The sequence below is a fragment of the Hippocampus bargibanti genome, linkage group LG09 (genome assembly GCF_051943395.1).
Source record: "Hippocampus bargibanti isolate YZ-2025 linkage group LG09, ASM5194339v1, whole genome shotgun sequence".
In the NCBI taxonomy this organism is placed as follows: Eukaryota; Metazoa; Chordata; class Actinopteri; order Syngnathiformes; family Syngnathidae; genus Hippocampus; species Hippocampus bargibanti.
Genome location: NC_142742.1, coordinates 8,265,349 through 8,292,428, shown reverse-complemented (window position 1 = coordinate 8,292,428; position 27,080 = coordinate 8,265,349). Strand labels below are relative to the sequence as shown.

At 39.1% G+C, this 27,080-nt stretch overlaps 1 protein-coding gene and 1 long non-coding RNA gene across 4 annotated transcripts in view; one reads left to right on the top strand and one right to left on the bottom strand.

Annotated features, from left to right (window-relative positions):
* Positions 1 to 11,488, top strand: part of LOC148893538 (regulator of G protein signaling 6-like) — a 56,551-nt gene extending 45,063 nt beyond the window's left edge. For 2 of the 3 annotated variants that reach the window (XM_089004034.1, XM_089004035.1), the window contains exons 8-17: positions 980 to 1,056; positions 1,652 to 1,733; positions 3,289 to 3,363; positions 3,454 to 3,555; positions 3,662 to 3,834; positions 5,075 to 5,200; positions 6,322 to 6,508; positions 7,796 to 7,885; positions 9,798 to 9,860; positions 10,364 to 11,488. In XM_089004034.1, coding sequence (XP_088860160.1) covers positions 980 to 1,056; positions 1,652 to 1,733; positions 3,289 to 3,363; positions 3,454 to 3,555; positions 3,662 to 3,834; positions 5,075 to 5,200; positions 6,322 to 6,508; positions 7,796 to 7,885; positions 9,798 to 9,860; positions 10,364 to 10,414 — 1,026 coding nt within the window. In that variant the 3' untranslated portion in view covers positions 10,415 to 11,488. The remainder of the gene's footprint in view (positions 1 to 979; positions 1,057 to 1,651; positions 1,734 to 3,288; positions 3,364 to 3,453; positions 3,556 to 3,661; positions 3,835 to 5,074; positions 5,201 to 6,321; positions 6,509 to 7,795; positions 7,886 to 9,797; positions 9,861 to 10,363) is intronic. The other variant, XM_089004036.1, reaches the window with a different exon arrangement.
* A 145-nt stretch (positions 11,489 to 11,633) lies between these two features.
* LOC148893537 (uncharacterized) lies at positions 11,634 to 17,358 on the bottom strand. The gene is made up of 7 exons (XR_016115944.1): positions 17,220 to 17,358; positions 16,966 to 16,986; positions 16,646 to 16,801; positions 13,349 to 15,391; positions 13,141 to 13,161; positions 12,935 to 13,069; positions 11,634 to 11,850 (listed from the first exon to the last, which is right to left on the bottom strand). It is a non-coding gene; the product is annotated as an uncharacterized LOC148893537 (long non-coding RNA).
* Between the last annotated feature and the right edge of the window lie 9,722 nt (positions 17,359 to 27,080).

Genomic DNA, 27,080 nt, shown 5'->3' with positions numbered 1-27,080 from the left:
TGGTGTCACCCCAAGACGTCTTGCCTTGCTGGAGAATCAAAACAATGGCTTCAGATTCGGAAAATATGCTTTCTTGTTACTTATCCAGTTATGAATATGATTCAAATAGTTTTGAAGAGGAAAGCATACATGTTTGCAATCGATTAAAGAATTTATTCCGGTCATTTTGATGCATCTGCAAATGTAGTGACAAACTCTTTAGTACTCACAGTACCCAAAATAGGCAGAAGAGGGCGACAAAGCTCCGTGAAAATGTTCTCCTGGGATGTTTTGTAAGCGAACATCAAATACACAGTCTTGGCGCAACACACAACAATTCACCATCACGTTATTTATGTGTTTTCCTTCTAATTTCGCCATCAACACGGATCAACACGAAGTTTTCAGACCAAACAAAGTACCGCAAAATGCATTGAGGTGATGCAAGGTATGTCCTTTCTCGGTGAGGGGCGTTCCTTCAGTGACGTAGGGTGAGGACTAGTCACCAACTCAAAAACAAGACCTCCGGAATATTCAGCGTGAGTCTTAAAACGTAAAATATAGCTATATGCGGTGAAATATTTGTAAAATACGCTCAGTAGAAGTCATTTGAAGCCATTTTACAAACACAACTTGTCCGGAGACGTTGGTTGTCCTTTAAAGCTAGGACATGGTGAATGCAGAAAATAAAGCTTGACTAAATGTGAGTGAATGGATAAATGTGAAATAAAGCATAATACTTCGTAATGAATACAATATAAATGTGAATAAAAACATAATGCTTCAAATCTTATAATACATTTTATTTCAAGCGCCTTTCAAAACACCCAAGGACACTTTACAATAAGAACAATAAAACAAAGCACATAACAATAAAACCATAAGTAAAATGATATATAATAAAATAGTAGATAGAACTATACATTGAAAGCAATTTTAAACAAGTGGGTTTTGAGGGCTTATGGATCTTTCCCTCACACTGTGCGATTCGATCCTGCAGGAGAACCTTGCCCGACTGCAGAGGGCATTCGCCAGGAAGTGGGAATTCATCTTTTTGCAGGCCGAAGCTCAAGTCAAGTGAGTCATGTGAGGAATTACTGCGTGATTGCTATTACTGTATAGAAATGCGAACAAAAGCAGTAAGCATGTTTTGTTTTCTTACTTCAGCTACAGTCCTTGTCTACCGCACTTTTGGTCTGAGCGCCAAATATTTCTGATACACTCACGACTGAGTTTATTTTTCCAACACTGCCCTCTTTTGACGATTATGTGTCAACGCATTTTCATTCAAGCTCTATTTTTCGAATACCGACGCCACGTTTTCATTCACCTCAATTTTTCGAATACCGACATACGTAAAAAATAATGGCTTACTTTTAAGAGTTTTGAGCCTTTTGAATTGATTTTTTTTTCATTTATTTGTGGAAATCTGTCTGTTACATACGTAAAATGTTTCATGCAATATATTTCATAAAATTTCATGTAATATGTTTCATAAAATGTTTGCCTTTGATGATGCAATCTTGGGAACATAACTCGTTTTGTTAACACCACACTGTCCCATTTCTGTGACAAACGGAGAAATGACAAAACAGAACATGTAAAATGGAGTGGGGTGCCCCCCGCCCCTCTTTTTTTAAACCCTAACAACATTGTTTTGTATTTTCCTCAGAATTGACAGAAAGAAGGACAAGGCAGACAGGAAAGTCCTGGATAGCCAAGAAAGAGCCTTCTGGGATGTCCATCGACCAGTGGTGAGTCACTCCCAAAAGTTGAAACACCGAAAAGCAATTAAATGAGAAAGTGAGGAACTGAACTGAGATATCTCTTTCTTATCCAGATTGCGGAGGTCATTTTTGTTGTTGTTGTTTTTAAATGTGGTATAGTTCTTGATAGCGAGGTCGGCCTATTGGGGCCATTAGGAAAGCTCTTTAAACACTTGAGATTGGATTTACATAAGAGCTGATAGAAGTATCAATTTGTGTAAAAAATGTTGAACTGAATGTTGAAATATGGGTATCTGGGCAAAAGTAATAATCGTACTAATTATGACCAATGTGACTGGCTAACAACTACTTAGATTCCAAATGTATGTCACAGGAGCCAGCTAGCTTGCGCACGAGAGCCTGCTAGCTTGCGCGTAATATTGTTAACATTGGTCAAAGTAAACTTGTAAGAGCCTCACAGAACGAGCAAAATCCATAGTGATGTACACATATTAAACACGATTTATGGTTAAGCCTTATTCATTTTGGTGTGATTTAGATAAATAGTTTCTAATCTGCATTAAATATACAGTTACATGATGCTGTTTTTGTTATTTCTAATTATGATATTACATTGGTAAAAAGCAGTGGCGGGCCATGGATTTCATTGCTAGGCCTTCAGTAGTGCTACATCTGAATCAATCCAGACTGAAACAAATGTGGTGTACTACAAGTCCATTAGATGGTACCATTAGCCATGAAATAAATGACCAACTTTCTTAATGATGTTCATTTTTTTTTCTTGAAAAGTCCTTCCTGAAAATGGCTTTTACAGTCAATCTCCGACCAAATCCATTTCTTCTCCTTCTTCAGCCATTGTGGGTTGACAAAACTGCTCTTAAATCAACACAATATATTTGCTTATGCAGCTCGCTACCAATACAGTGTGCTAGCTCTGGTCAGTATGCTCTTCACTTGCGGCTAGTGATACTATGACTGGCTAGTGACTTGCCAATGATGTGACTAGCCAATCATAATTTGCGAAAACTCTGACTTTGGCACTAGCGGCTTGTGATCAGAGCAGCAACTCTGATGTTGACCATAGCCTTCAAGAAGGCATTGGTACCTCGAAGGCTTGCCAACTCGAAATCTGATTGGTTAGAGCAACAGTTTGATTGACACATTTGATGCGACACAGCACGCATAACTGATTTTGAAGGCGGCCAGATTTAGATAGATTTCTGACTCTGGTAACAAATGATGGCTGAAATGTTCAATGCTTAAATACGAAAACGCACATCTGGAAGCAGCGCAACTAGGGAAAAGTAACGAAAGGAAGCTGAAAGACAATTTTAATTATTTAACAAAAATTCATGGACAAAATATAATTATCAGTCCATGATTCAGATATTTTTAGGCCGGCAGAGAAGGCTTTGCGGGCCTTGACAGTCCGCCACTGCTAAAAAGATCTGCCCAGATACCAAATGCACAGCCAGGCACACCTGGAATATAAATAAGCATTTTACCACTGAGCATAATGATAGCGCATTGTTATTGCAACACAGTGATCTAACTCAGAAGCGCTCCCACCCATCTTCCACAGCCAGGCTACGTCAACACAACCGAGATGGACATCCGAAAGTGTCGCAGAGAAAAGAACCCACACAGGGTGAAAAGGGTGAGAAGAACTGAAACTAGCTTTTATTTATTTTTGTATTTATTCTTTCGTAATGAAGCATAGAAATGTTAATATTCATGCTCTCCTCAGTCAGTTTACGGGGTGCCAGATGACAGCCAGAGCCAGCCAAGTCCAGTCCACATCAGCTCTCCTTCATCCAGAAAGCTCACCCAAGAGGACGTTGAGAAGGAGGTGTGATAATTGATGGTGCCCAGAATCCATTATGACGACAGCCAGGGACTCAGACGGATGACCTCTTACCGTATTTAAACTTCTCATTACTGCATCCTTCCATCAGATCAGCTTCCTCAACCTCCAGCTGGGCCGCCACTGCATGAAGGTTTCCAAAGTGGCCGATAGTCTCATGGGCTACAGCGAACAGTTCATGGAGTACGACCCGCTTGTATCAGCCGTTGAGCCCTCCAATCCTTGGATTAGTGACGACACCACCTTCTGGGACCTGGAAGCAAGGTATGGAGTGGAACTGGAGTGCACAAAAAAAATAGGTGTCACTTGGGGTCAACTTTATATCTGGTAGTGGATATGGTAAATCTTGAAGTCGACTGCTTATTACATTTTTGACATCTTGTCTTCAAATTGGCCAATTTACAGACAATTTTTGATTACTTCAAATCCTTTTTCCAGCGGTGGGCTGTGCATTTCACTCCTAGGCCTTCAGTAGTGCTAGGTCGGAATCACTCTATAGCTGCGAGTGTGGTGTGATTTGCTACACGTGCACTAGCGGATGTCCTTGACCAGGAAACAACTTGTGACTTGAAGAAACCTAAGAAATAGTCATTAAACTGAAAATTATTAAATGTTTTACTATGAACATGTGGATTCATGATCATCTCATAACATTGCAATGTTTTTTTACTGTTTTTGCTAGCTTCAGACCTGTCCAACCTTTCTTAATGATGTCCATCTATTCTTGAAAAGACAGTCTTAAAAATGGCTTTAACAGTGTATGCAGCTCGCTACGGATACAGTATGCTAGCTCTCGCCAGTATGCGCTTATCACTCTCAGCTAGTGATACTATGATTGGATACTGATGAGCCAATTATATTTTGCAAAAATTTTGCTTCCATTGGACCTTGGGTTGCCAACTCGAACTCTGATTTGGTTAAAGCGACCGTTTCGTTGATTTATTTTGTGTTCCAAGGCCTGCAGAACTGATTGTGAAGGCGTCCAGGTAGATTTCTGACCCTGGTGATGATGGCTGAAATGTGATTGGTTCAATGCTTGAATACGAAAACATACATCTGGAAGCAGCGCGACAGGGGAAAAGTAGTGAAAGGAAGCTGAAAGACAATTTGGAATTGTTTAATAAGAATTAATGGACAAAATATAATTCACATTAGTCAGTGATTCAGATATTTTTAGGCCAGTAAAGAAGGCCTTTCAGGCCCTGATGGCCCACCACTGCCTTTTTCATACCGAATTCGCGAGGCATGCCAGTCCTCTCATGTTGGGAAGTATTTACATAAGTTTTCGATTTACATTTTAGTCAAGAAGTAGACACTCAACCCGGAAGTAACTCAAATAGAATAGTAAGACAAATAGATAGAAAGCTAGCTAGCAAGCCAAAACATGCAACTCTCCATTTCAACGCGCTTCACTCCTGAATTGAAGAGACATTGAATGGGGGTTGAAGATTGTCAATGTTATAACATGCCGCCGGGTCTTTTTTTTTGTCTCTCTTTGGAGTAGTCACGACCCCACCCAACATCGAGTGAAGAAATGGGGCTTCTCTTTGGAGGAAGCCCTCAAAGATCCAGCAGGAAGAGATCAGTTCCTGAAGTTCCTGGAGACCGAATTTAGTTCGGAGAACTTACGGTGAGACTGTCGTTTCGTGCTAGGATGAGTTCATGGGGGAAGGAGGGCTATTTGAGTGTTTTTTTAAGACTGTAATTGTCAGAGATGTTCGGTCGGACACTGTGAACAAAGACTCAAACACTGAAAGATTGACTTTTACTGCCGGTAGGGGACACAGCCATTCATGAGTGACGCCCAACTTCTGCAGCCCTTTGCAATTTATTTAGAGTATATGCAAATTTATGTGATACATTAGTACATACTCTTTTTGATTTGAATACCACGCCGCTGGACGTCTCAAGCATCAATGGCCATAAAACATCAGAACATAGACATTTTGATAATAATCATAATACTACTAATAATAATAATACATTTCATTTATAAGCGCCTTTCAAAACTCTCAAGCTCACTTTACAGTCACAGGATAAGTTTTTCTGTGGGTGAGCAGCGGCAGCCACACGTGCCAGCGTTCACTCAACCCGGAAGTAACCCAAATAGAATAGTAAGACAAATACATAGAAAGCTTGCAAGCAAGCCAATAGATAGCTAATAGCTAGCCAGCTAGATAACTAGCCAGCCAGCCAGATAGCTATTGTACGGTATTACAGAAAAGACAAAGAGAATAGACTTAGCACAATATTTCTTACTAATGTCTACTACAAACAAATATGACACAGACAGTCATTCATTCTTCAGCACTTGCTGTACCCTCTTTGTGACATGAAGCAGTTCTAGATGAAAGAGGAGAGGTTGTCGTTTCCATGAACTGATAGACTTGTAACCTGGCGAATGAGTTCTTCCCGTGAAGGAGTTTACAAAATTATGTCATGTGAAGGAGTTGACCAAGTCCTAAATTAGCCCAAGGCCAGATCTACTACATGAAGATGATAGGTAAACAGGCTGTGTCTGTTCACCTCAGATTGACCCCGGTTTTTCTGTGCTTCTATTGTGGGCCTTGTGTTCAGCGGCCAACTAACTCTAGGACTTTTAAATATGATAATTTCTATTCCGTCTATTCTCTTTCAGTAATGTGCATGTCATAGAAAGAAAACAAACCTATTTTGTCGTTTTTCCACATTGTCCCATTCTGCTCGTTCTGGCTTTTGGTTGACTGAAGTTAGCACATGTTAATGTTTCAGATTTTGGTTGGCAGTGCAGGATATGAAGCGTCAGCCGTTGCAGGACGTCCCGGTTAGAGCTCAGGAGATCTGGCAGGAGTTTCTCGCCGAGGGGGCGCCAAGCTCTATCAACCTGGACTCTCACAGTTTTGAGCGCACCAGCCAAAACCTGAAAGACCCCGGGCGCTACAGCTTTGAAGATGCTCAGGTTATTGTTGCACCATCTTTCTTACATACTGTATGATACGCTCCAAAAGTCACACATGATGTTGAAAATTGTCTTATCTGTTCATTGTTGTGATTGAAGAGTTCCCTTGGGAAATAAAGGGAAATAAATAAATAAAATTCAGTTTTTGCATCAAACTATATCCATAAAAGCTTTAGGCAGCAAAAATGAACTTTGTTTGAAAGTTACCCACATACATCTAAAGAAGTAAACCACAATATATTGTCTTAAAACAAATCACCTTATGACGACATTTTTCAAATTAAAAAATATTTCAGAATCTAAAATAAATACAACTGAAGTCATGTAAGTATTAAATAAATAAAAGTAACTATCAAAATAGCATGCTTGTGACTAAACATGTTTTGATTCTGATTACCGTATTTTCCGGTGTATAAGGCGCACTGGAGTAAAAGGCGCATCCCTAATAAATGGTGTATTTTCAAACTTTTTCCATATATAAGGCGTACCGGACTACGAGGCGCACATTCTATGAATGACAAAAAGATTTCCAAATATAATATATAATCAAATATTCCCCAAACCCAGTCTCGCATTAGCTACTCAAAATAGCCCTACACAACTACCGTATTTTCATGTGTATAAGGCGCACCGGAGTGCAAGGCGCAATCCCCAATGAATGGTGTATTTTCAAACTTTTCTATATACAGTAAAGTCTCGTTATATCGATAGTACTGCTTATTACGATACTATTTCTATGAACGCAAGGAGAAAATTTACATGCCGCAGGATCGGATATATTGATAGTCTGGTTAGATCGATATTTTTTCCGACTCCCGAGAATATCGATATAACGAGACTTTACTGTATTAGGCGCACCGGAGTATAAGGCACCTTCAATAGGTTGACCTCATATTGCAACGTAAAAACAATTTGTCAGGCACACAAGCAATGACTGCTAACCAGCTCTATTTCTTCTCATCAATTGCGGTTTATAAAAGTGAAAAATAAAGATCTTCAAATGAAGGATTGGATTGGCCTTTATTAGTCTGGCAGTGGAGACATTTACATTACACAGCAGCAAAGTTATGAAAGGAAAGAAAGAAGTAGAAAAACAAAATACATGAGCTGCTGGAAAGGCAGCCACTCTTTGTGTGCTGTACCCTCTTTGTGACATGAAGCAGTTCTAGATGAATGAGGCCTCGCGAGGACAGTGATCCCATAAATTTCTCCATTGGTCCATCCTCCATGGACAGTTCCTGTTCACGATGTGTGGAAGCATTCATCGGTCTTCCTCTTTCATTTCAGGAGCACATATTCACACTCATGAAAAGTGACAGCTATGCACGCTTTTTGCGATCCGGCATCTACCAAGACCTTCAGTTTGCCAGAAAGAAGGTGAGTCGTCTATTTTCGCTGACCTCGATGGCTTTTGATTTACGTGAAGATCAAGTGATGTTTAAACCATCGTTCAAATTTGAATCGCCATGAAATACGATCCTAAATGCGATTGGATGAAAACCTTTGAGGCGTTGAAAACTTCAGATGAATTTTTCATTCAAACAACACAAATTACTTTACTTCACGATAATAATAATAATAATAATAATAATAATAATAATAATAATAATAATAATAATAATTCACTCGCTGCCATTTATTAGGGAATTGAAAAGTGTGACGTGGAGCGCCATTTCCGAATTTGTTCGGGTTTTGGTTTTTCTTGTGGGGGTGCTGATAAAGTGCCGGTCAAACCTCTGGCAGTGTTTTTTTTCCCATCCACGAGGGGGAAGTATTTGCCTTTTGTCCATGTTAGCGCTTTGTTACAGCTCCAACTGTTGTTAAAGCGCTCTATAAATCAATATGTATGTATTGCATTGTATATTTCAAGCTCAAATATCTCCAGACCAATACAACTTAGGAATTAACTGATAAAAGAAGAGAGGCTCAGATTTCTTACCCTGCATTGATCGTTTATATAGTGATCGACACGTTTGATGCAACAGGACCCGCAGAACTGATTGTGAAGGCGTCCAGGTATAGATTTCTGACCCTGGTAACAAATGATGGCTGAAATGTGATTGGTTATGATGCTTAAATACGAAAACACTCATCTGGAAGCAGCGCAACAGGGGTAAAGTAATGAAATAATAATACATTTCATTTATGAGCGCCTTTCAAAACTCTCAAGGACACTTTACAGTCACAGGATAATCGTTTCTGTAGGTGAGCAGCGGCAGCCACACGCGCCAGTGTTCATTCAGCCTTGAAAGGAAGCTAATTTGGAATTGTTTAATAAGAATTCATGGACAAAATATAATTAAAATCAGTCCGTGATTCAGTTATTTTTAGGCCAGCAGATAAGACTTTGCAGGCCTTGACGGGCCGCCACTGACTGATTTATAGACATCGAAAGCAGTCAATTAAAGTTTTTGTCAGAGCATTTGTTTAATTACTTAAATGATTATCTAGGTCCTGGGAATCAAACTCATTTCACATCGTGGGCCACATATGGCCTCGGTAGATGTCAAGTGGGCCGGACCATTAAAATTATACTATATATGCTATAAATAAATAAATATCATTCCTTCAATGACAAAACTTGTTGAAAACACACCAAGCACAAATGTTTCCCACGCATCTCTATAAAAAATATGACATGGTTCATTTTTCATTAAAAATTCTACACTCATCTACTTTTCTCTGTTTGGATAATGACATTTTGGCTAATGAGGGTGTTGGAACCGCGGTTGAAAAAAATAAGTTTTCTTCTACATTGGTTCTAGTGGACAATCCTTGAATTGCACCTCATTAAAACTATCAATTCCATGTCGTTTTTGCATTTTTTTTCCCACTTTTAATCATCCTGCGGGCCTCATCAAACCTCCTTGGGGGCCGGTTCCGGCCCGCGGGCCGTGTGTTTGATACCCCTGATCTAGGTCGTTTAAAATGGGCAGCCTGTTGCATTTCAAGATTCTGGGAAGCTTCACATTATTTTTCCTATTTCATAAACTATCAGCGCTGTAATGTTACACCTTGTGTGTTTTTATTGCTTTTATTGCCATTTTCTCTGTTATAGAACACTTGTGTAGTGTAATGCGGATCTTTCTAGCAAATGGCTACTTGTGTTCACGCCAACCTTTCTGTCCCTTGCTGTTGCGACACCGCTCCTGCTGCTGCCCCCAAACCCCATCAAAACTCCATGTGTGCTTCCTGACCATTTTTCTCCCTGACTCATAACATCACCGCCCATCTCATTGCCTCCTGGACGTGACCCCCTCTCACCCCCACAACCATGCCCCTTCCATAGCAACAACCCGCAGACCCTGAACAAGGCCGCCGCACCTCTTTGGAGAAGTTCACACGAAGTGTGGTAAGTTGTCGGAAGGCATGATCTCCACCGGCTTCGCACAAAATGGCTGCATCACCACTTTTTGAGCTGTCACCGGAGTACGCTGTCCACTTGCATTTATGTATACACTGTATTAAAGCTGGATTTTCGCTACCTGATTTCTGCGAGCAAAAAGCAATTTTGAACAGTTGGACATTCGAAAGTTGAGATGGTCAAGATTATAATATGGCAGAGGTTCAACCACTGACGGAATATGTATATGTATATGTAGATAGAGAGAGAGAGATATGTATATGTAGATATAGAGAGAGATATGTATATGTAGATATATATATATATATATATATATATATATATATATATATAGAGAGAGAGAGAGATATGTATATGTAAATAGAGAGAGAGCGAGAGAGATATGTATATGTAGATAGAGAGATATGGATATGTAGATAGATGGCAGTAGATATGTATATGTAGATAGATGGAGGTAGATGTATTTTAACTGTCTTGAATGGACTTTCCAGGGCAAGTCGTTGACCGGCAAACGACTATCAGGGCTGATGCAGTCATCCTGACACACTGTTTGCGGGGGTCACTTTGAGCCCCCTAATGGAGGCCGACCACATGGGACTGGGCTGGTCGTCAGAACTCAAATGCGATCCAAGACCATATTCAATGACTGGAAATGACCGCTGATACGAGGGGATGAACCACGTGAGAAGACGACAATGACGCCTCTATAAATGAATTATTTATTGGGAAAGTGGACATGTTTATATTTTATATCGATGTATACTGTGTATGTTTGTCTTATTAAAAGCACATTTGGAAAATAAATACCAAAAGATTTTCCCCACTTTTTTTATTGAACACAGATCCATTGAGTTACAGCAATAAAGGCCTTGTGACCCAATATTTTCTTTCGTTTTTTTGTCAAAGAAACGTGCAGTGATCCAATGTAGTATTTGCTTTTTCCATTCGCAATTTCGCCAGGAACCAACAGATGTCACTTATAGACCGACATGGGCCAGTGCAAAAGTGTAAATTAGAAGTAAATAAAACACAAAAATGCTTTTATTGTTTATTTATAAGCCAGAAGGCCAGAAGAGGGGGTCCAAGCGCCATATAAAGAATTTATCAACCTGTTGAAACGGAGGTGGCCACAGGAGGTCGCCATTTTGTGCCTCTTTTTTTGGGGTGTGAGATTTTCCCCCAATGTTGCCTCAAAATGGCACAAATAAATTCTTTAATTGATTGCGAACATGTATTCTTTCCTCTTCGGAACTATTTGAATCATATTCATAACTGGACAGGAACAAGAAAGCATATTCTCCTAATCTGAAGCCATTGTTTTGATTCACTAGCAATGCAAGACGTCTTGCTGTGACGTCACGAACTGGGGGCGGGACATTCTGAAAATGCCCAATTCGCAGCTCAATTTTTTTGCAGATTTTGGACACTTTAAAGGGCAACCGACATCACTCATCTAACTCCACATTTGTACAGCATTGAAAAACTTGAAGTCGCGTTTGTCCTCATAACTAAAATAAGATATCTATTAGCACAAAATATATGTATTTCCCTCCCCTCTTTGTCCAGTTTCAAACATTTTTGAAAAAGCGTCATGGAACCACTGGGTGGCGGTAGAGAGCCACCCTGCTCAATCATTGCATGATGTTGTACAGCTGCATTCAAAAGCTTTCGAGCAAGACCAAATAATGAGTACACGGCTTCTTTGCCTGTCCTAAATCATCATCCCGTATCAATGTTTTGTCCCAGAGCCGAACTCAAAGATTCTTGTACACACATTGGAGTTTTATTCTTTACTTGTGGCCTTTTGTTGATTAATATTTGTTGAATAATTCAATTGAATTTAGCTTGCGATGCCCTCTTGTAAGTCATGAACAGGCCATTTGAAACGAAGGACATGTCAAGCGATTCCATTCTCTCCGCCCCACTCAAAACAGGCTCTGCACATGGCCAGGAGTCGGTGGGGCACCAGCGCCGGGACCTAAAATGAGACAGACGTGGCATATTACAATGTAGAGAACGTGGATTTGTGCATTTCTTAACAGATCAATTTGATGTCAATCATTCCGCGTTAAAAAAATGTTTTCAGAAAGTGCACCTGAGGTATTTGTCTGTTTGGATATCTATTAATAGTACAGTGATACCTTGGCTTACAAACTTAATTGGTTCCCAGACAGAGTGTGTAAGGTGAAAAGTGTGTAACCCAAAAAATTATTTCCCATAGGAAACCATTAAAATGAGAATAATCCGTTCCCAGGTCCCCATAAAACATAATTTTCTACTTTCTCATTTTCTAAGCCTTAAAACTACACAAAATATACCTTATCTTATGTATAATAAATGTGCTATATTATAATTAAAGAAATAAACTGTACATTATAATAAAGTTGTTTTATTTACCTTTGTGACGGTCATTGATGGCTTGATGGAATGGATGGAATGGCATTAAACACTTGATGAGGAACATAACCTTCTTTCACCATCTTGAGGAATGATCCCTTGTAGGTGCTTTCTCTGTGATAATTGTATCTAGTTCCTCATCAATTGTGTTCTGTTTAGCTGGGTTAATAGCTTTTTGCATCAAGTGTACAGATGGCTTGTGCGGGTTGATTGTGGAGCCTGATTGATGAGATATTTTAACCTTGCAGTCTACACTCTGCCTTTGAACTATCAAAGTTGAAACCCCCTCACCATCGTCTGCCTATCTCACAGCCACTCACGTGGCTTTAACCGAAGACTGGAGTCGGGGAATAGAGGACAAAAACAGTCAGCTGCCATTTTATTAGAAGAACGGGCTCGTTCGCGAACGACACATCACTCATTGAGGCAGCTCCGTGTATGAAAAAAGTTTGTATGCTAAGGTAAAGTTTGTATGCCAAGGTAAAATTTTCAGAAATATAACGTTCTTAAACCGAAAAGTTCGTCAGCCAAGGGGTTCGTAAACCGAGGTATCACAGTATTGTGTTTTTTTTTTTTTTTTTTATGGTGATCGTTTTGGGTCAAGTTAAATATATATAGACACAATTTGCAAATGATTTCCACAAGTCACCCAAAGGCTTGCTTACTTGGTGCAGATGCTGCTGCTCCTGTTCCTGCTGGCAATGTTGGTGGAGCCGGAAAAGAATTCGTTACCATGTTGGTGTTTGGATTCACACCATAACCTATTGTCGTCCCAGCAGGAGGTGGATAAAGCATGGAGCCTAGAAAGCCCAAACGTGCAAGTTAGTGGTCTTTGAAATATCTATATTGAAGGATGACGTATCAGTCTTACCGGCTGGAACAGATGTAGCACCTGATGAAATAATAAAAAAAGGCACTTGACGATTATATATTATTTTGACTTGCTATACGTCGTCTGACTGAAGCCGAATATCCGTTTTAAATCAATAAAATATAAACGTATCATGTGACTACGAGTTCCAAAATGTCTGCAGATTCATAGCATACAAACGCATCATTCTTTCAAACGTGTTACTCACCTCCCATGTCGCTTTCGTCTAGTTTTCCTTTGTCGTCGTTTTCTAACAAAAAAATGGTTTGGTCAAACGCGAGGCTGGCGGGTTTTATCTTCTGGGTGCTTAGTGGGTGGGCTATGGGTTTATTCAATCGCTCTGATTGGATAAATGGTCGGGGGATGGGATGTTATTTTGGTGAGTGGGTGGAAGGGGGGGGTCTGCAAAACCGAAAGTGAAAGTCTTGTACACACTGAAGGTCGATCACGTCCCAATTTTTTTTTTTTTTTTTACTTTTAAAACAAGTTAACCCCATGTTCACACAACAGTTAGCCTGATCATGTGGATCATGTGCAAATGTTTTTTTATCATGAGACTGGTGAACATTGCAGTGCACTTAAATTCGTTTAAAAAAACGGAATAAACACACTATAAAGTGACCTTGAGAGTTTTGAAAGGCGCTTATAAATGAAATGTATTGTTATTATTTCTATTAGCTAGCTAGCTTTTTTGAGTTACTTCCGGGTTGAGTGAAGGCGCGAGTGGCTGTCGCTGCTCACCCGCAGAAAAAAAATATCCTGTGATTTTAAAGTGACCTTGAGAGTTTTGAAAGCCGCTCATGAATGAAATGTATTATTATTATGTGTTAGCTGGCTAGCTATCTATTAGCTAACTATCAAGCTAGCTAGTTGAGCCAAAGCTCGTGACTGTGGGCACCTCAATCTACAACATTAGTAGCCTGTTCTAAAAAGAAGTGATTGGGTACCATCAATGTCAACAATCTTAGCTATCTATTAGCTAAATATCTATTGGCTATATATTAGCTAGCTAGCTTTCTATCTATTCGAGTTACTTCCGGGTTGAGTGAAAGCTGGCGCGTGTGGCTGCCGCCGCTCACCCATTCTCGATTGATTTACAGCTTCCCGCTTTGGGTTTGGTTCATACTGTGTACACTGTTGCTGTTATTAAAAAAAAACTGTGGATAACAGAATGGCTGTGAATGTAAACATACATTTCCTCTGTCAGGAAACCCCCCTCCTGTTCTCCTTTCTCTCCTTATAAGGGCTTGTTTTTCTCACAGCAGCTTCTGGGGTCAGCCCAGTTCATATTTTCGAAGCTCTTGTGCATTCAACCAAATATATATTTTTTCCCGCTTATTTGTGCAATAGCTTTTTTTTTGCAAGGTTAATCCAAACCTAATGTCCATATCGATTTGAGCAGAATCAAACATTTTTTTTATTTTCGCTTGCATGTGTGTAAACAGTACAATCGGAAACAAGACATTTCCTGTTGTTTGTGTTCCGGTGAGATCTGCGTATTTTTAAGAGATCAATTTAAAGTTAAAAGCCAGCAAAAGAAAAACAACTGGGGGGGAAAAAACAAGTCCATTGAAGCCGTTGTAACACTTCCATGTTTGGTTTCGATGGAAATATTTATTTTAAAATATCAACCCCACAGTTGTCTGCCATCACAAATTGTGTAAGGCAATTTGAAATAGAATCGTGAAAGCACACATGGCATATCAACCTCGACTTGATGTCAAATATTATGTAGCGTAATTTTTGGGGGGAAGGATATCGGGCGTGCGGGCGACATAGGAGAAAAGCTATCAACCTGTTTTGCTACAATTCAATTTGGATCGTGCTTATGACAGACTTCTTAGATCGTGACCACGTAGGCTTCATCATGCTGATGAGGTGATACCAGGGCGAATGGGACAATCAGGGCCGGTCATAGACCATAATCAGTCAGGACAGTTAAGAGGTAAGTATTTGATCATTTATTTTGTGAATAAACCTGGAGTACACAGTTGCTGATGTATCATTCATTGTTCATGCAAGGTTTTCAAACATTGTTGAAAATTTTTACTTTTTAGCATTAGAATTCCCAATGATGAATATCAGTCAAAATAGAGAGAGAAAAAAAGCGTTGTCATGATGAGCGTTTATTGAACCTGACGTTGGATTTTGTGGTTTCCTCATTGGGTAATCTGACGGAACCGAAAAAAAATCGGTTACCGTGAATTTCTGCCCGGCAAGAACGGGCGAATTCTGTCATCAATTCTGGGACCTAAAATGATACGTGACATATTAGAATATAGACACTGTAACACTGAGAAGTAAATACTTTTGACAAGGATAACTTCAAACAATCACTAATGCAAGTCTAACATTCATTATACAGTACAGCCTGTGATCTTGGCAGTTCAAAACAGTAGCCTGGGCTACTTGGAAATTTTTAATCGGCACATACAGTGAGACCTAAACTTACGAACTTAATTGGTTCCCAGACAGAGTGTGTAAGGTGAAAAGTGTGTATCTCAAAAAATAAAATCCCATAGGAAATCATTAAAATGGGATTAATCCGTTCCCGGGTTTCCATAAAATATACTTTTCAACTAAATAAGCCTTAAAACTACACACAACATACCTTATTTTATGTATAATAAATACACTGCATTGTATCATAAAGTCACTTTATTTACATCATTTATGGCTTGATGGAATGGCGCTGGAGGTCGAAGGTCAAAGGGAATTGCTCTTTGGAAAGAGGCGCATTACATGAGGACTGTAATTAAAGAAATAAACTGTGCTGTAAAATAAAGTTTTATTCACCTTTTTGATGGTCGTTGTGGCTTATGAAAGGAGAGTCACCTTCCATAAGGACTGTTGGTAACTTAACCGCTGGTGCTGTTCGGTCGTGTGCTTCCGCCGAAGATCACTCCGCCAGCCGTGGTGGGTGTGTATTATGAAAATAGTGCTTATTATTGAGTTTAAGTTTCATAAATTTGAAGTTTGTAAGACAAAAAGTTTGTAAGATAAGGTGTTTGTAAGTTGAGGTCTCACTGTATATATATATATATATATATATATATTTTTTTTTGTTGTTGTTGAAAACCTCCTTTCGTTGGTCGTTTGTGACTTTCAGATTAATTTTTATACATTTTCTAGAAAGAATGAATCGAACACGGTGGCGCCAAAGGGGTATCCAGTAATGCCCTTACCCGGCCACCGTCGGTGCAAGACTGCGAAAGGACCACAGAATGTTTGTAAAAAAATTTTAATAACACTGTGACCCAATTAATTTAGAGTCAATTTCTTGAAAATATACACTGTACAATGGCAATTAAAGAAAGGTGGATTTGAACTTATAATCATGCCACATTAAAAAAAAAGTTTTTTTCCATATTTTCAGAATGTTTAACTGTGATATTGGTATGTTTGAATCTCTATGAATAATCCCGTGCCTTTTATGGTGATTGTCATGTTAATGATGAGGCACAATTTACAAATGGTTTCCTCAAGTCAATCGGCGCTCGCTTACGTGTTCCTCGCGGCATCTGATTTATTTGCTCGGCCTGGTGAAAACGATCATGAAAGTCTTGTGGATAAGGAGGAACCATATTCGCGATCAGGTGGACGTTTGGATTCACGTCGTAACCTATTGTGGTCCTCGTCGTGGCTGCATGAAGCATGGTAGCTAAAAAGCCCAAATGTGCAAGTTAGTGGTTCTTGAAATGTATGTTTTATGATGTCTCTCTCTCTCTCTCTCTCTCATCAATCCATCTCTTTATCTATCCATCCATCCATCCATCCTGAAGGCAAGCTAGATAGCTAGCTAGATAATCAAGCAATCTTACCGACCTGCAACAGTTGAACCACCGACTGAAAAAAAAAGATGACACCTGAGAAGTACATTCATTTCACTTGACGTTTTTGTAATACTGAAGCTAAATATCAATTTTAATTAAAAACTTACTTTTTATTTTAAACAAATACAAATGTACCACATTACGACGAATCATAAAAATGACCGTTGCGTGCATTGTTGTAAATGTTAATGTAACGGTTTTTTAAAAATCATAACATCATTTGTCGTCGTCGAACGTGTGACTCACCTCCCATGTTGTTTTCGTGATGTTTTTCTTTGCTGGTCGCTTGGTAAGAAAAAAATATTTCGGCAAGTGAGAGGCTGGTTGGTGACTTTTCTCTTCTGGGCACTTAGTGGGTGGGCGATGGGTTGATTCAACTGCTCTGATTGGATGTATGGTCGGTGGAGTGTTCGTGAGTTTGGGTGAGGGAGGGGGAGAAACGTCTGCAAATTCGATGAAACCGAAAGTACTGCAGCCTTGACCGTTTTGAAAGGCGCTTATAAAATGTATTATTATAAAACACACAAGGCCAAACGTTTAGGCGATCTTCTTTTGATCACTGAATAAGCTTTATCCCCGTGTCCGCACAATATACAGTTAGCCTGATCATGTGGAGCCTTTTTAAACGTTTTTTTTGAAGTGACTGGTGAGCACTTAAAGGACAACCGACACAATTTTTTTGTTTCCTAAGTGACATCAGAAAAACGTTTTATAGCATCTAAAATACCCAAATCATGCAGTCTGATATTTTAGTCAAATGCAAAACAAATAAAAATAACCTAGTGTCCCAAAACTACTTCAAAATAACTAAGAAAGTTTCAGAAGGTCCCGCCCCCTTGTTAGTGACGTCACGACAGGACGTCTTGCCTTGCTCGAGAATCAAAACAATGGCTTCAGATTCGGATATGCTTTCTTGTTACTCATCCAGTTATGAATATGATTAAAATAGTTCTGAAGAGGAAAGCATAAATGTTTGCAATCGATTAAAGAAGTCCTTTACCTGGACTCCAATGTAGAGCCCAGAAAATGCACAAAATGGCGCTCAAGCTCCGATTAACTCATTCACATTCTCCGATTACCTCATTCACATTCAGGATTAACTCATTCACTGCCAGACGATGTGCAAAAAAATGTGTCCACTACAGTGCCAGGGTTTTTGTCATTTTTACTCAAATTGCAGGACCCACAGAATATTGTAGGAAACATAAACATTCAATATAGCTTTAGAAACCTTAGACTCTCTTCTTTCATCAGAAAAAAATAGTTAATTTCTTAATTATATGCTTTAGCTTTGTGTTTGCTTTCAACATTTAGCTTGTAGTAGACATGCACATTCCACCATGGCGTCGCTGATCCACTACTGAAAATGATGCTTTGATCCTCTCCTTTTTCATCTAGAACTGAGAGTGTACAGAATGCGCTTCAGAATGAATACTCGGTGTCTTTGTGTTGTCATATTATTTGTTATTGTTTGTTTGTATGTTTTTGTTCTTTTGACTTCAAGATGACTTCACGAGAGTGGCTGCCTTTACAGCAGCTCCTGTATTTTGTTTTTCAAATTATTTCTTTCCTTTCATAACTTTGGTGCTGTGAAATGTACATTTCTCCACTGTGAGACTAATGAAAGTAAATCCAATCCAATCCAATATTGGTCTGAAGTTTTCTGAGCTTGAAATTGTCACGATCTGGTTGGCGACCAACGAGTGGCGCTGTCGGCCCCGCCTACACCTGCACAGGTGTTGGGCGTTCCAATCAATGGCAGTTAAAAGGACTCCCGGCACGACCATTCGTTGTCGGGTCATTGTATGTGTTTGCTTCATTCACCCTGTCAGATTTTGTTCCTGCTGACTTTATTTCATATAATTTGTCAATTAGACCCCGCTGCTCCCTCCTGCCTGCTTTTTTGGGATCCACCACCATCACCACCATGCAAACCGTGACAGAAAAGAGGGTGGCTGTCCAAAATACAATTCAATGCATGCATATTGGTTTATATAGCTGTATGTACCCCGGTCAAGGATGACGCTTCATACTGATGTCACAACGTTTATTGTGGAACACTTGGAACACCTGGAACACAGTGAAAACTATAAAGGACATTTAAAGATGACAATTAGCATTCCAGTAAGTGCGAAGAGACATACAGTAAATAAGCAAATTAATAACGTACCGTGTGCACCTTATTAACCGAAAGTAGATAACCTTTGACATAGACTTTAGACTGTCGTTCTCTCTATCTAGCATTACTTTCGTTCTGTCTCTAGCGATTACTCTCGCAAATGACACGGAAGCGGAAGTGATACTGACAAAACATTATAAATAAAGTATTGAAGATGATTTCAAGAAAAACACACGTATAAAGGTTCACATAGAAACGTTAAACACTTTTACAGAACAAGACCAAATAAATTATATTTTTGTTGTCATGGCAACCAATGACAATATACCCGCCAGTTACAATTGTGCTTTAACAACAGTTGAAACTGGAACAAAGCGCTAAGGTATGTTGTGTGTGGTTTTAAGGCTTATTTAGTTAAAAACTATATTTTATGAAAACCCGGGAACGGATTATTCCCATTTTAATGGTTTCCTATGGGAATTTCTTTTTGATATACACACTTTTCACCTTACACACTCTGTCTGAGAACCAATTAAGTTCGTAAATTGAGGTCTCACTGTACTTCTACTTAGATATCTCTTCAGACAAAATTTTGAAGTTATGAAATGCTTCAACAGGAAAATATATTTTTGAGCAATACAGCAATTGAATTATAACGTGCATTTTTTTGTAAACATATTTTGATGCATTTTTCTGTTTTAAAAAACAATTTCTGAATTTTGGGGTGGTCTTGGAACGGATTAGGGCATATAATAATAATACATATCATTTGCAAACGCCTTTCAGAACTCTCAAGGTCACTTTACAGTCACATGATCCGTTTTTCTGTGAGTCAGCAGCGGCAGCCACATGCGCCAGCGTTCACTCAACCTGGAAGTAACTCAAATAGATAGAAAACTAGCTAGCTAGCTACCAGATAGCTAATAGACAGCCAGCCAGCGAGCTAATAGATGGCTAATAGATAGCCAGCCAACTAGCTAGCGAGCTAATCGATACATAGCCAGCTAACCAGCCAGCTAGCTAATAGGTACCTAGCCAGCCGGATAGACAGCTAACAGATAGCCAGCCAGCTAGCTATCTACTAGATATCCAACAGATAGATAGCCAGCTGTATAGATAGCTAATAGACAGACAGCCAGCCAGCTAGACAGCACATAGCCAGCTATTAGCTCGCTAGCCAGCCATATAGATAGATAATAGATAGCCAGCTAGATAGCTAATAGACAGCCAACTAGCTAATGTACGCCGAATCTGCATATACAGTAAAGTCTCGTTATATCGATATCGGGTATATCGATAGTCCCGGTTATATCGATGCTATTTCTATGCACGCATGGAGAAAATTACATGCAAACAGGGTCGGATATATCGATAGTCCCGATTTTATCGATATTTTTTCGGACTCCCTTGAATATCGATATAACGAGACTTTACTGTACATGGAAAACACGTCTTGATTAACTAAATGTTTCGAGGAAACATATTTCTTCCAGAACCAGTTCATTTTGTAAGTCAAAGTCCCACAGTATGTGTGTGTGTGTGTGTGTGTGTGTGTTTGTGTATACAAAAAAAACCAAATCTGACATATAAACAAACATTTTATTGCCTTCACAACTTCACATCAGGAAAAACAATAAAAACAGTGAATACAATGCTGCTGATAATTTTTTTTCACCCTAATTCTACAATTGAAATGCGATCATTAACCCCAAATCATCAGTATTGTAGTAATCGAAGGTATAAAAAGTCAGGATATTATTGGATATCATTTGTCCACATCTGAGTCACAGTTAGATGACCATTTTGTAACATGTTTGTAAAATACACGTTCAAAAGAAAGAAAACCTGTAAAGTCGCCACAATTTCAAGGGAAGGGGCCCATGGGGCCCGGAGCCGGGGTTATTCCAGATGACCCTACAAAATGATAAGAAAACACTTCAGTGTTCTGAAAGGATTAAATTGAACATTTCATACTGACGAGGAGCATATTTGTAGTTGCGTTTAACTCATTCACGAATTTATTCGGTAATTGAAAATATGACATAGATCGCCATTCTCGAATTTGTTCGGGTTTTGTTTTTCCTTGTTTGGGTGCCGATAAAGCACTGGCCATGTCCTCTGGCAATGTTTTTTTCTTTTTTCCATATTAGCACTTTATTCCAGCTTCAACTGTTGTTAAAGCGCTATATAAACCAATGTGTATGTTTTGCATTGTATTTTGGACAGCCGCCCTCATTTCACGCTCATATAACTCCAGACCCTTAGAATTTAGGAATTAACAATTGTTTTCTGATGAAAGAAGAAAGTTGAAGGTTTCTTACACTGCATTGAATGTTTATGTTGTCCTAAAACTCAATATTCTGTGGGTCCTGGAATTTGAGTGAAAATGACAAAAACACAGGTACTGGAGAATACACATTTTTTGCACATTTGGCAGTGAATGAGTTAATATACTGTATTTTCTGGTGCACCTTCAATGAATGACACATTTGCAAACTTCTCATATATAAGGTGCACTGGATTACAGTGATACCTCGATTTACGAGCACCTTGGCTGACGAAGTTTTTGGTTTACGAACATTAAATTTATGAAAATTTGACCTTGGCATACAAACTTTTTTCGGGATACACACGGAGCTGCCTCAATGAGTAATGTGTCGTTCGCGAACGAGCCCGTTCTTCGAACAACAAAATGTTTTGTCCTCTATTCCCCGCCTCCAGTCTTTGGTTAAAGCCACGTTATTGGTCAAGAACGCAGCAGTGAGGGGAGGTGGTTTAAACATTAAAGAGACAGGCAGATGGCAGTGAGAGAGTTTCAACTTTGATAGTTCAAAGGCAGAGTGTAGACTGCAAGGTTAAAATATCCCATCAATCAGGCTCCACAAACAACCCGCACAACCCATTTGTACACTTGATGCAAAAAGTTATCAAACCAGCTAAACAGAACACAATTGATGAGGAACAAAGCAGAATTATCACAGAGAATGGATCTACAAGGGATCATTCCTCAAGATGGTGAAAGAAGGTTACGTTCCTCATCAAGTGTTTAATGCTGAGGAAACCGGCCACTCAATTCCATCAAGCCATCAACGACCATCACAAAGGTAAATAAAACGACATTATTATACAGTACAGTTTATTTCTTTAATTATAATACCATAGCACATTTATTATACATAAAATAAGGTATATTTTGTGTAGTTTTAAGGCTTAGAAAATTAGAAAGTAGAAAATTATGTTTTATGGGGACCTGGGAATGGATTATTCTCATTTTAATGGTTTCCTATGGGAAATAAATTTTTGGGGTACAGACTTTTCGCCTTACACACTCTGCCTGGGAACTAATTAAGTTCGTAAGCCAGGGTATCACTGTATAAGGCGCATGGTCAGCTTTTGAAAATAATGAAGGGCTTTTAGGTGTGCCTTATACTGTGGAAAATACGGTAACCCTTATTTTGTCATAAGCAGTGATCAAGATTGAACTTTCTGCATGCCCACGTGAGGCCATTATCGTACCCGAGTAGTGCAGGTTTTTGTTTTTTCGTGCTGCGTTAATGGCAGCACATTTGAAACTCATTATGGCTTGCAAAAAAACGATCACTGATGACAAAAAAAATTGTCATTTTTAGTTAATAACTGTATACAATCAAATATTTTCCCCATGATCCAACTTTCAATGTTGTCATTTCCTGGTTATTCACCTCACATTTCCATGGAAAGGTTGCCATTTAAAATATCCTTGAATGCTGCAATGCTAGCGGTGACTCCACTTAACCATGATGCCGCTAAGCAGCTCAGAAGGCAGGCCAGCTTCAGATGGAAAAGGTGACCCACAAAGAAATAAAAACCCAGAGAAAGCACATTGAGATATAAGGTGAGTGTAAATGAGTGGCTTGAGTGCGCTTGAACAAACCAATTTTTTGCCGACCTGGAGGCCCGCCCCCAAAAAAATCTGCCACCTATCACTTGGTCTAAAGCATAATCACAATTCTCAAATTTAACTCATACCTTGAGAAAATTGCAGCGCAGTGTTGATGGGAATTGGTGGCACTATGTCATTTGGTAATAGGCTAACATCGGGATAACCAATCGTCGTCACGACAGGAGGCGCAAATATGATTGGATTTAATCCTGTAAAAACAAAAAGAAAAACGTTTTTCTTTCTCCACATATTTTCCACATACATTTTTCAAATTAAAATAATCATTTTGACAGACAATCTTACCTGATGAAGGAGAAGGATGACCTGATGAAATGAAATATGGATAAATATGTTAATTTAAACACCAGTTGACACCAGCTGTTTAACAAATAATCATGCACTACATGACCAGAATTCTCAGACAAATATTTCAAATGCAAAAGACAGTTACTCACCGTTTCCCATGTTTTTTTTCTTCAAATCTATTCAGTTGATTCTATTGACGGAGATTTTATGTTTGTCTGAAAACCAAAACAGGTGTCGCTCTTTTATAGCAAAGGAGCAGACAAAACACGCTGATTGGACACATTCACATGTGTCCAGGTCACCCGAGAGTGATAAATTTTACAATCCTTTAATGATCCTTTGTTTGGGTAGTTCAATGTCAGGTGATACATTCTGACCCAGTTTAACAGTCAGTACTTTTCCTGCATGCTTTAGAATCAATCAACATATTTCACTGCTTCAAAGATTTCAAATTTACCAACGAGATAAAATAAACAACCTGTCTGAAATTTGTGGTATCGTTTATGAGTCAATGTGTTTTCATTGGTCAAAAGTAGCCGACCTAATTACTTCCTCTTAAAGGACAACCGACATCACTTTTTTGTTTCCTAACCGACATCAGAAAAACGTTTTATAGCATCTAAAATACCCAAAACACGCAGTATGATATTTTTATTCGAATGCAAAACACCAATAAAATGACTTAAAGTGTCCAAAATCTGCAAAAAATTGAGCCGTGAATTGGGCATTTTCAGAAAGTCGCGCTCCCAGATCGTGACGTCACGCCAAGACGTCTTGCATTGCTGCAGAATCAAAACAATGGCTTCAGATTCGGGGAATATGCTTTCTTGTTACACATCCAGTTATGAATATGATTCGAATAGTTCTGAAGCCCGTTCCGCAGGCTGATAAATTCCTTCTATGGAGCTCGGTCGCCGTCTTCTGGCTCTTTTTGGTGCAACATGACGTTTTCAGACCAAACAAGCACAGCAAAATACATTGACGTGATGGAAGGACTGCTACAATGTGTCCTTTTTTTCGGTCAGGGGCGTTCCTTCAGTGACGTCACGTACGGACTCATCACCAACTCAAAAACAGGACTATTCATTGTGAGTCTTAAAACGTAAAATATAACGATATGCGGTGGAATCTTTGTAAAATACGCTCAGTAGACGTTTTTTTAAGCCATCTTACAAATTATGGACACAACCTGTCCGGAGACGTCGGTTGTCCTTTAAGAGTCAGTACGTTTCCTGATTTAGAATCAATCAACATATTTCACTGCTTCAAAGATTTCAAATTTTCCAACGAGATAAAATAAACAACCCGCCGAAAATATGTGCTATTGTTTGTGAGTCAATGTGTTTTCATTGGTCAAAAGTAGGCAACCTAATTAGTTCCTCTTAACTCATTCAGTGCCATTCAGGAATTTATTTGAGAATTGAAAATATGACGTACAGTCGCGCGCCATTCCCAAATTAGTTCAGTTTTGGGTTTTTTCTTGCTTGGGTGCAGATAAAACGCTGGACAGACTTATGGCAATGTTTTTTTCCATTCAACAAGGGAGCAGCATTTCCCTTTTTTCCAATCTTAAAGATAAGTGTAAAATGCTAATATTACTCTTTAATATTTTAACCTAACACCATATTAGCGCTTTGTTACAGCTTCAGCTGTTTTTAAAGCGCTATATAAACCAATTTGTTTTTATTTATTTACATTGTATGTATTGCATTGTATTTTGGACAGCCACCCTCATTTCAAGCTCATATAACTCCAGACCGATATAATTTAAGAAATAACTTTTTTTCTGATGAAATAAGAGAGTCCAAGGTTTCTTACGCTGCATTGAATGTTTATGTAGTCCTAAAACTCAATATTCTGTGGGTCCTGAAATTTGAGGTAAAATGACAAAACCCCTGGCACTGGAGTGGACACATTTTTGCACATCGGGCAGGGAATTACTTAAAAATGCTCCACAGTGTGAGCGTGTGTGTGTGTGTGTGTGTGTGTGTGTGTGCGTGTGTGTGTGCGCGCGCGCGTGTGTTTGGGGTGGGGGGCAGATACAGTTTTGGATCCAGAATCTCGCGTGTTTTCTTATCTTATCCTTGTGTTATTTTTTCCCCATTCCTGCTATCACACAACGGCCGTAAAACTGAATCTAAGTGAATTTTTAAACCATCAAGTGAAGAAAGGTCACCAAGGAAATGTTAAAAGTCCACAACATTCTCATTAATTTGACTTGGATATGACACACATTCCACATTTGCTCCCTCATCCATCCCCTTTAAACAAAGCACCATTGCTTATTAACTCACACTGATTAACTCACTATTTTAATGTTCATCCTTCAATGTTTAAAATGGCTAACTAAATGTATTTATTTCCTTCAATATGCATTTCGAAATGACAAACTCACGATATTGCTGTAATGTAGAGCAGTGCCTGGATGGGAGAAACAAGATATCTCCCCCACCATTTTTGCTGATAAAGGCTGATCAAACCGAAATGTTGATTGTTACTCTGCAATGTATCAACACTTATCTAAAAACACCACTTTGAGTCTTGATAACTGAATCGAAAGTAACTCAGCAAAAATCTCAGTATTGTATCAACTAGTCTTGTTTTTCTAAAGGCACATTCCGAATTATTATTTTTTAATGTGCATAGTTTTGTGGTGAAACAATGACCGGTTCTTTTTTTTTTTTAAAGGTGACCGTAAAGAGCGGATTGGTCAGACGCAAAGCTCGATTATTATTGGTTGGTAAGGACTGTCAATCATTTTAGGTTTCGTTTCATAAGAAACGAAACCTAACTGTGAGCAGATTGTAAGAATGAAAATTGTAAAGAGCAGTACATTGGGGAGACTCAACAAATTCTCAAAAAAAGACTTTATCAACATCGCAGGGATAATACTAGTGGGCCTCAATCGGCAGTACATTTGCACCTAAAAGCTACTAACCACTCATTTGACGACAATGAGGTTAAAATCTTAGCGAAAGAACATAGATGGTTTGAAAGGGGGGTAAAAGAGGCGATTCTTATAAAACAACAAAATCCTTCATTAAACCGGTCTGGTGGTGTGAGGTTCAATTTGGATCGTTCATACAATAGCCTGCTCAGGCAAAACAGGTTAGGCAACATTCGCAATGCTGATGAGGGTCGTTATGCTGATGAGGTGATACCGGGGGGAGTGGGTGTAATAGGCCAATCGTTAGTCAGGAATGTAGGAACAATCAGTGGGGCCACAGGGGGGGGCCCCGCGCCTCCCCCAACCTGAGAGTAGGGACCTATCATAGCTGTGTCCGGCGCCACCAGGTCTGGACATTAGGGATATATAAATGGGGCCGATACGACCAGTCAGACTTTAGTTCGCTGACGAAGCCTCTTGGATAGGAGGCGAAACGTCCGAAACCTTCACTTTTGTACAGATGACGGCTGAAGAAACCTTCTCATCGATGGACCACTCCTGTACGACTGAGAGCTTACACAGACCTAACTGTGAGCAGGAGTGGGGGCGGGGGTGTAAATGAAGGTCCTTGTCCGAGTTTTTCAAGCTTTTTTGAGCCAAGGCACGTTTTTCACATTGGAATTTTTTTATGGCACACCACTAACAAAAAATGTTATAAAATGACACTCTGAACAGTATATTTAATTACAATATAATTTCTCATTTTTTTGTCAATATAAAACTAGTAGGTTACTACCTTTTAGAGCTTTCTCATTTACCTTTGTGGTTTTTCTCATAAAGGCAACACCCCAGACAAAATGTCATCTCATCCGC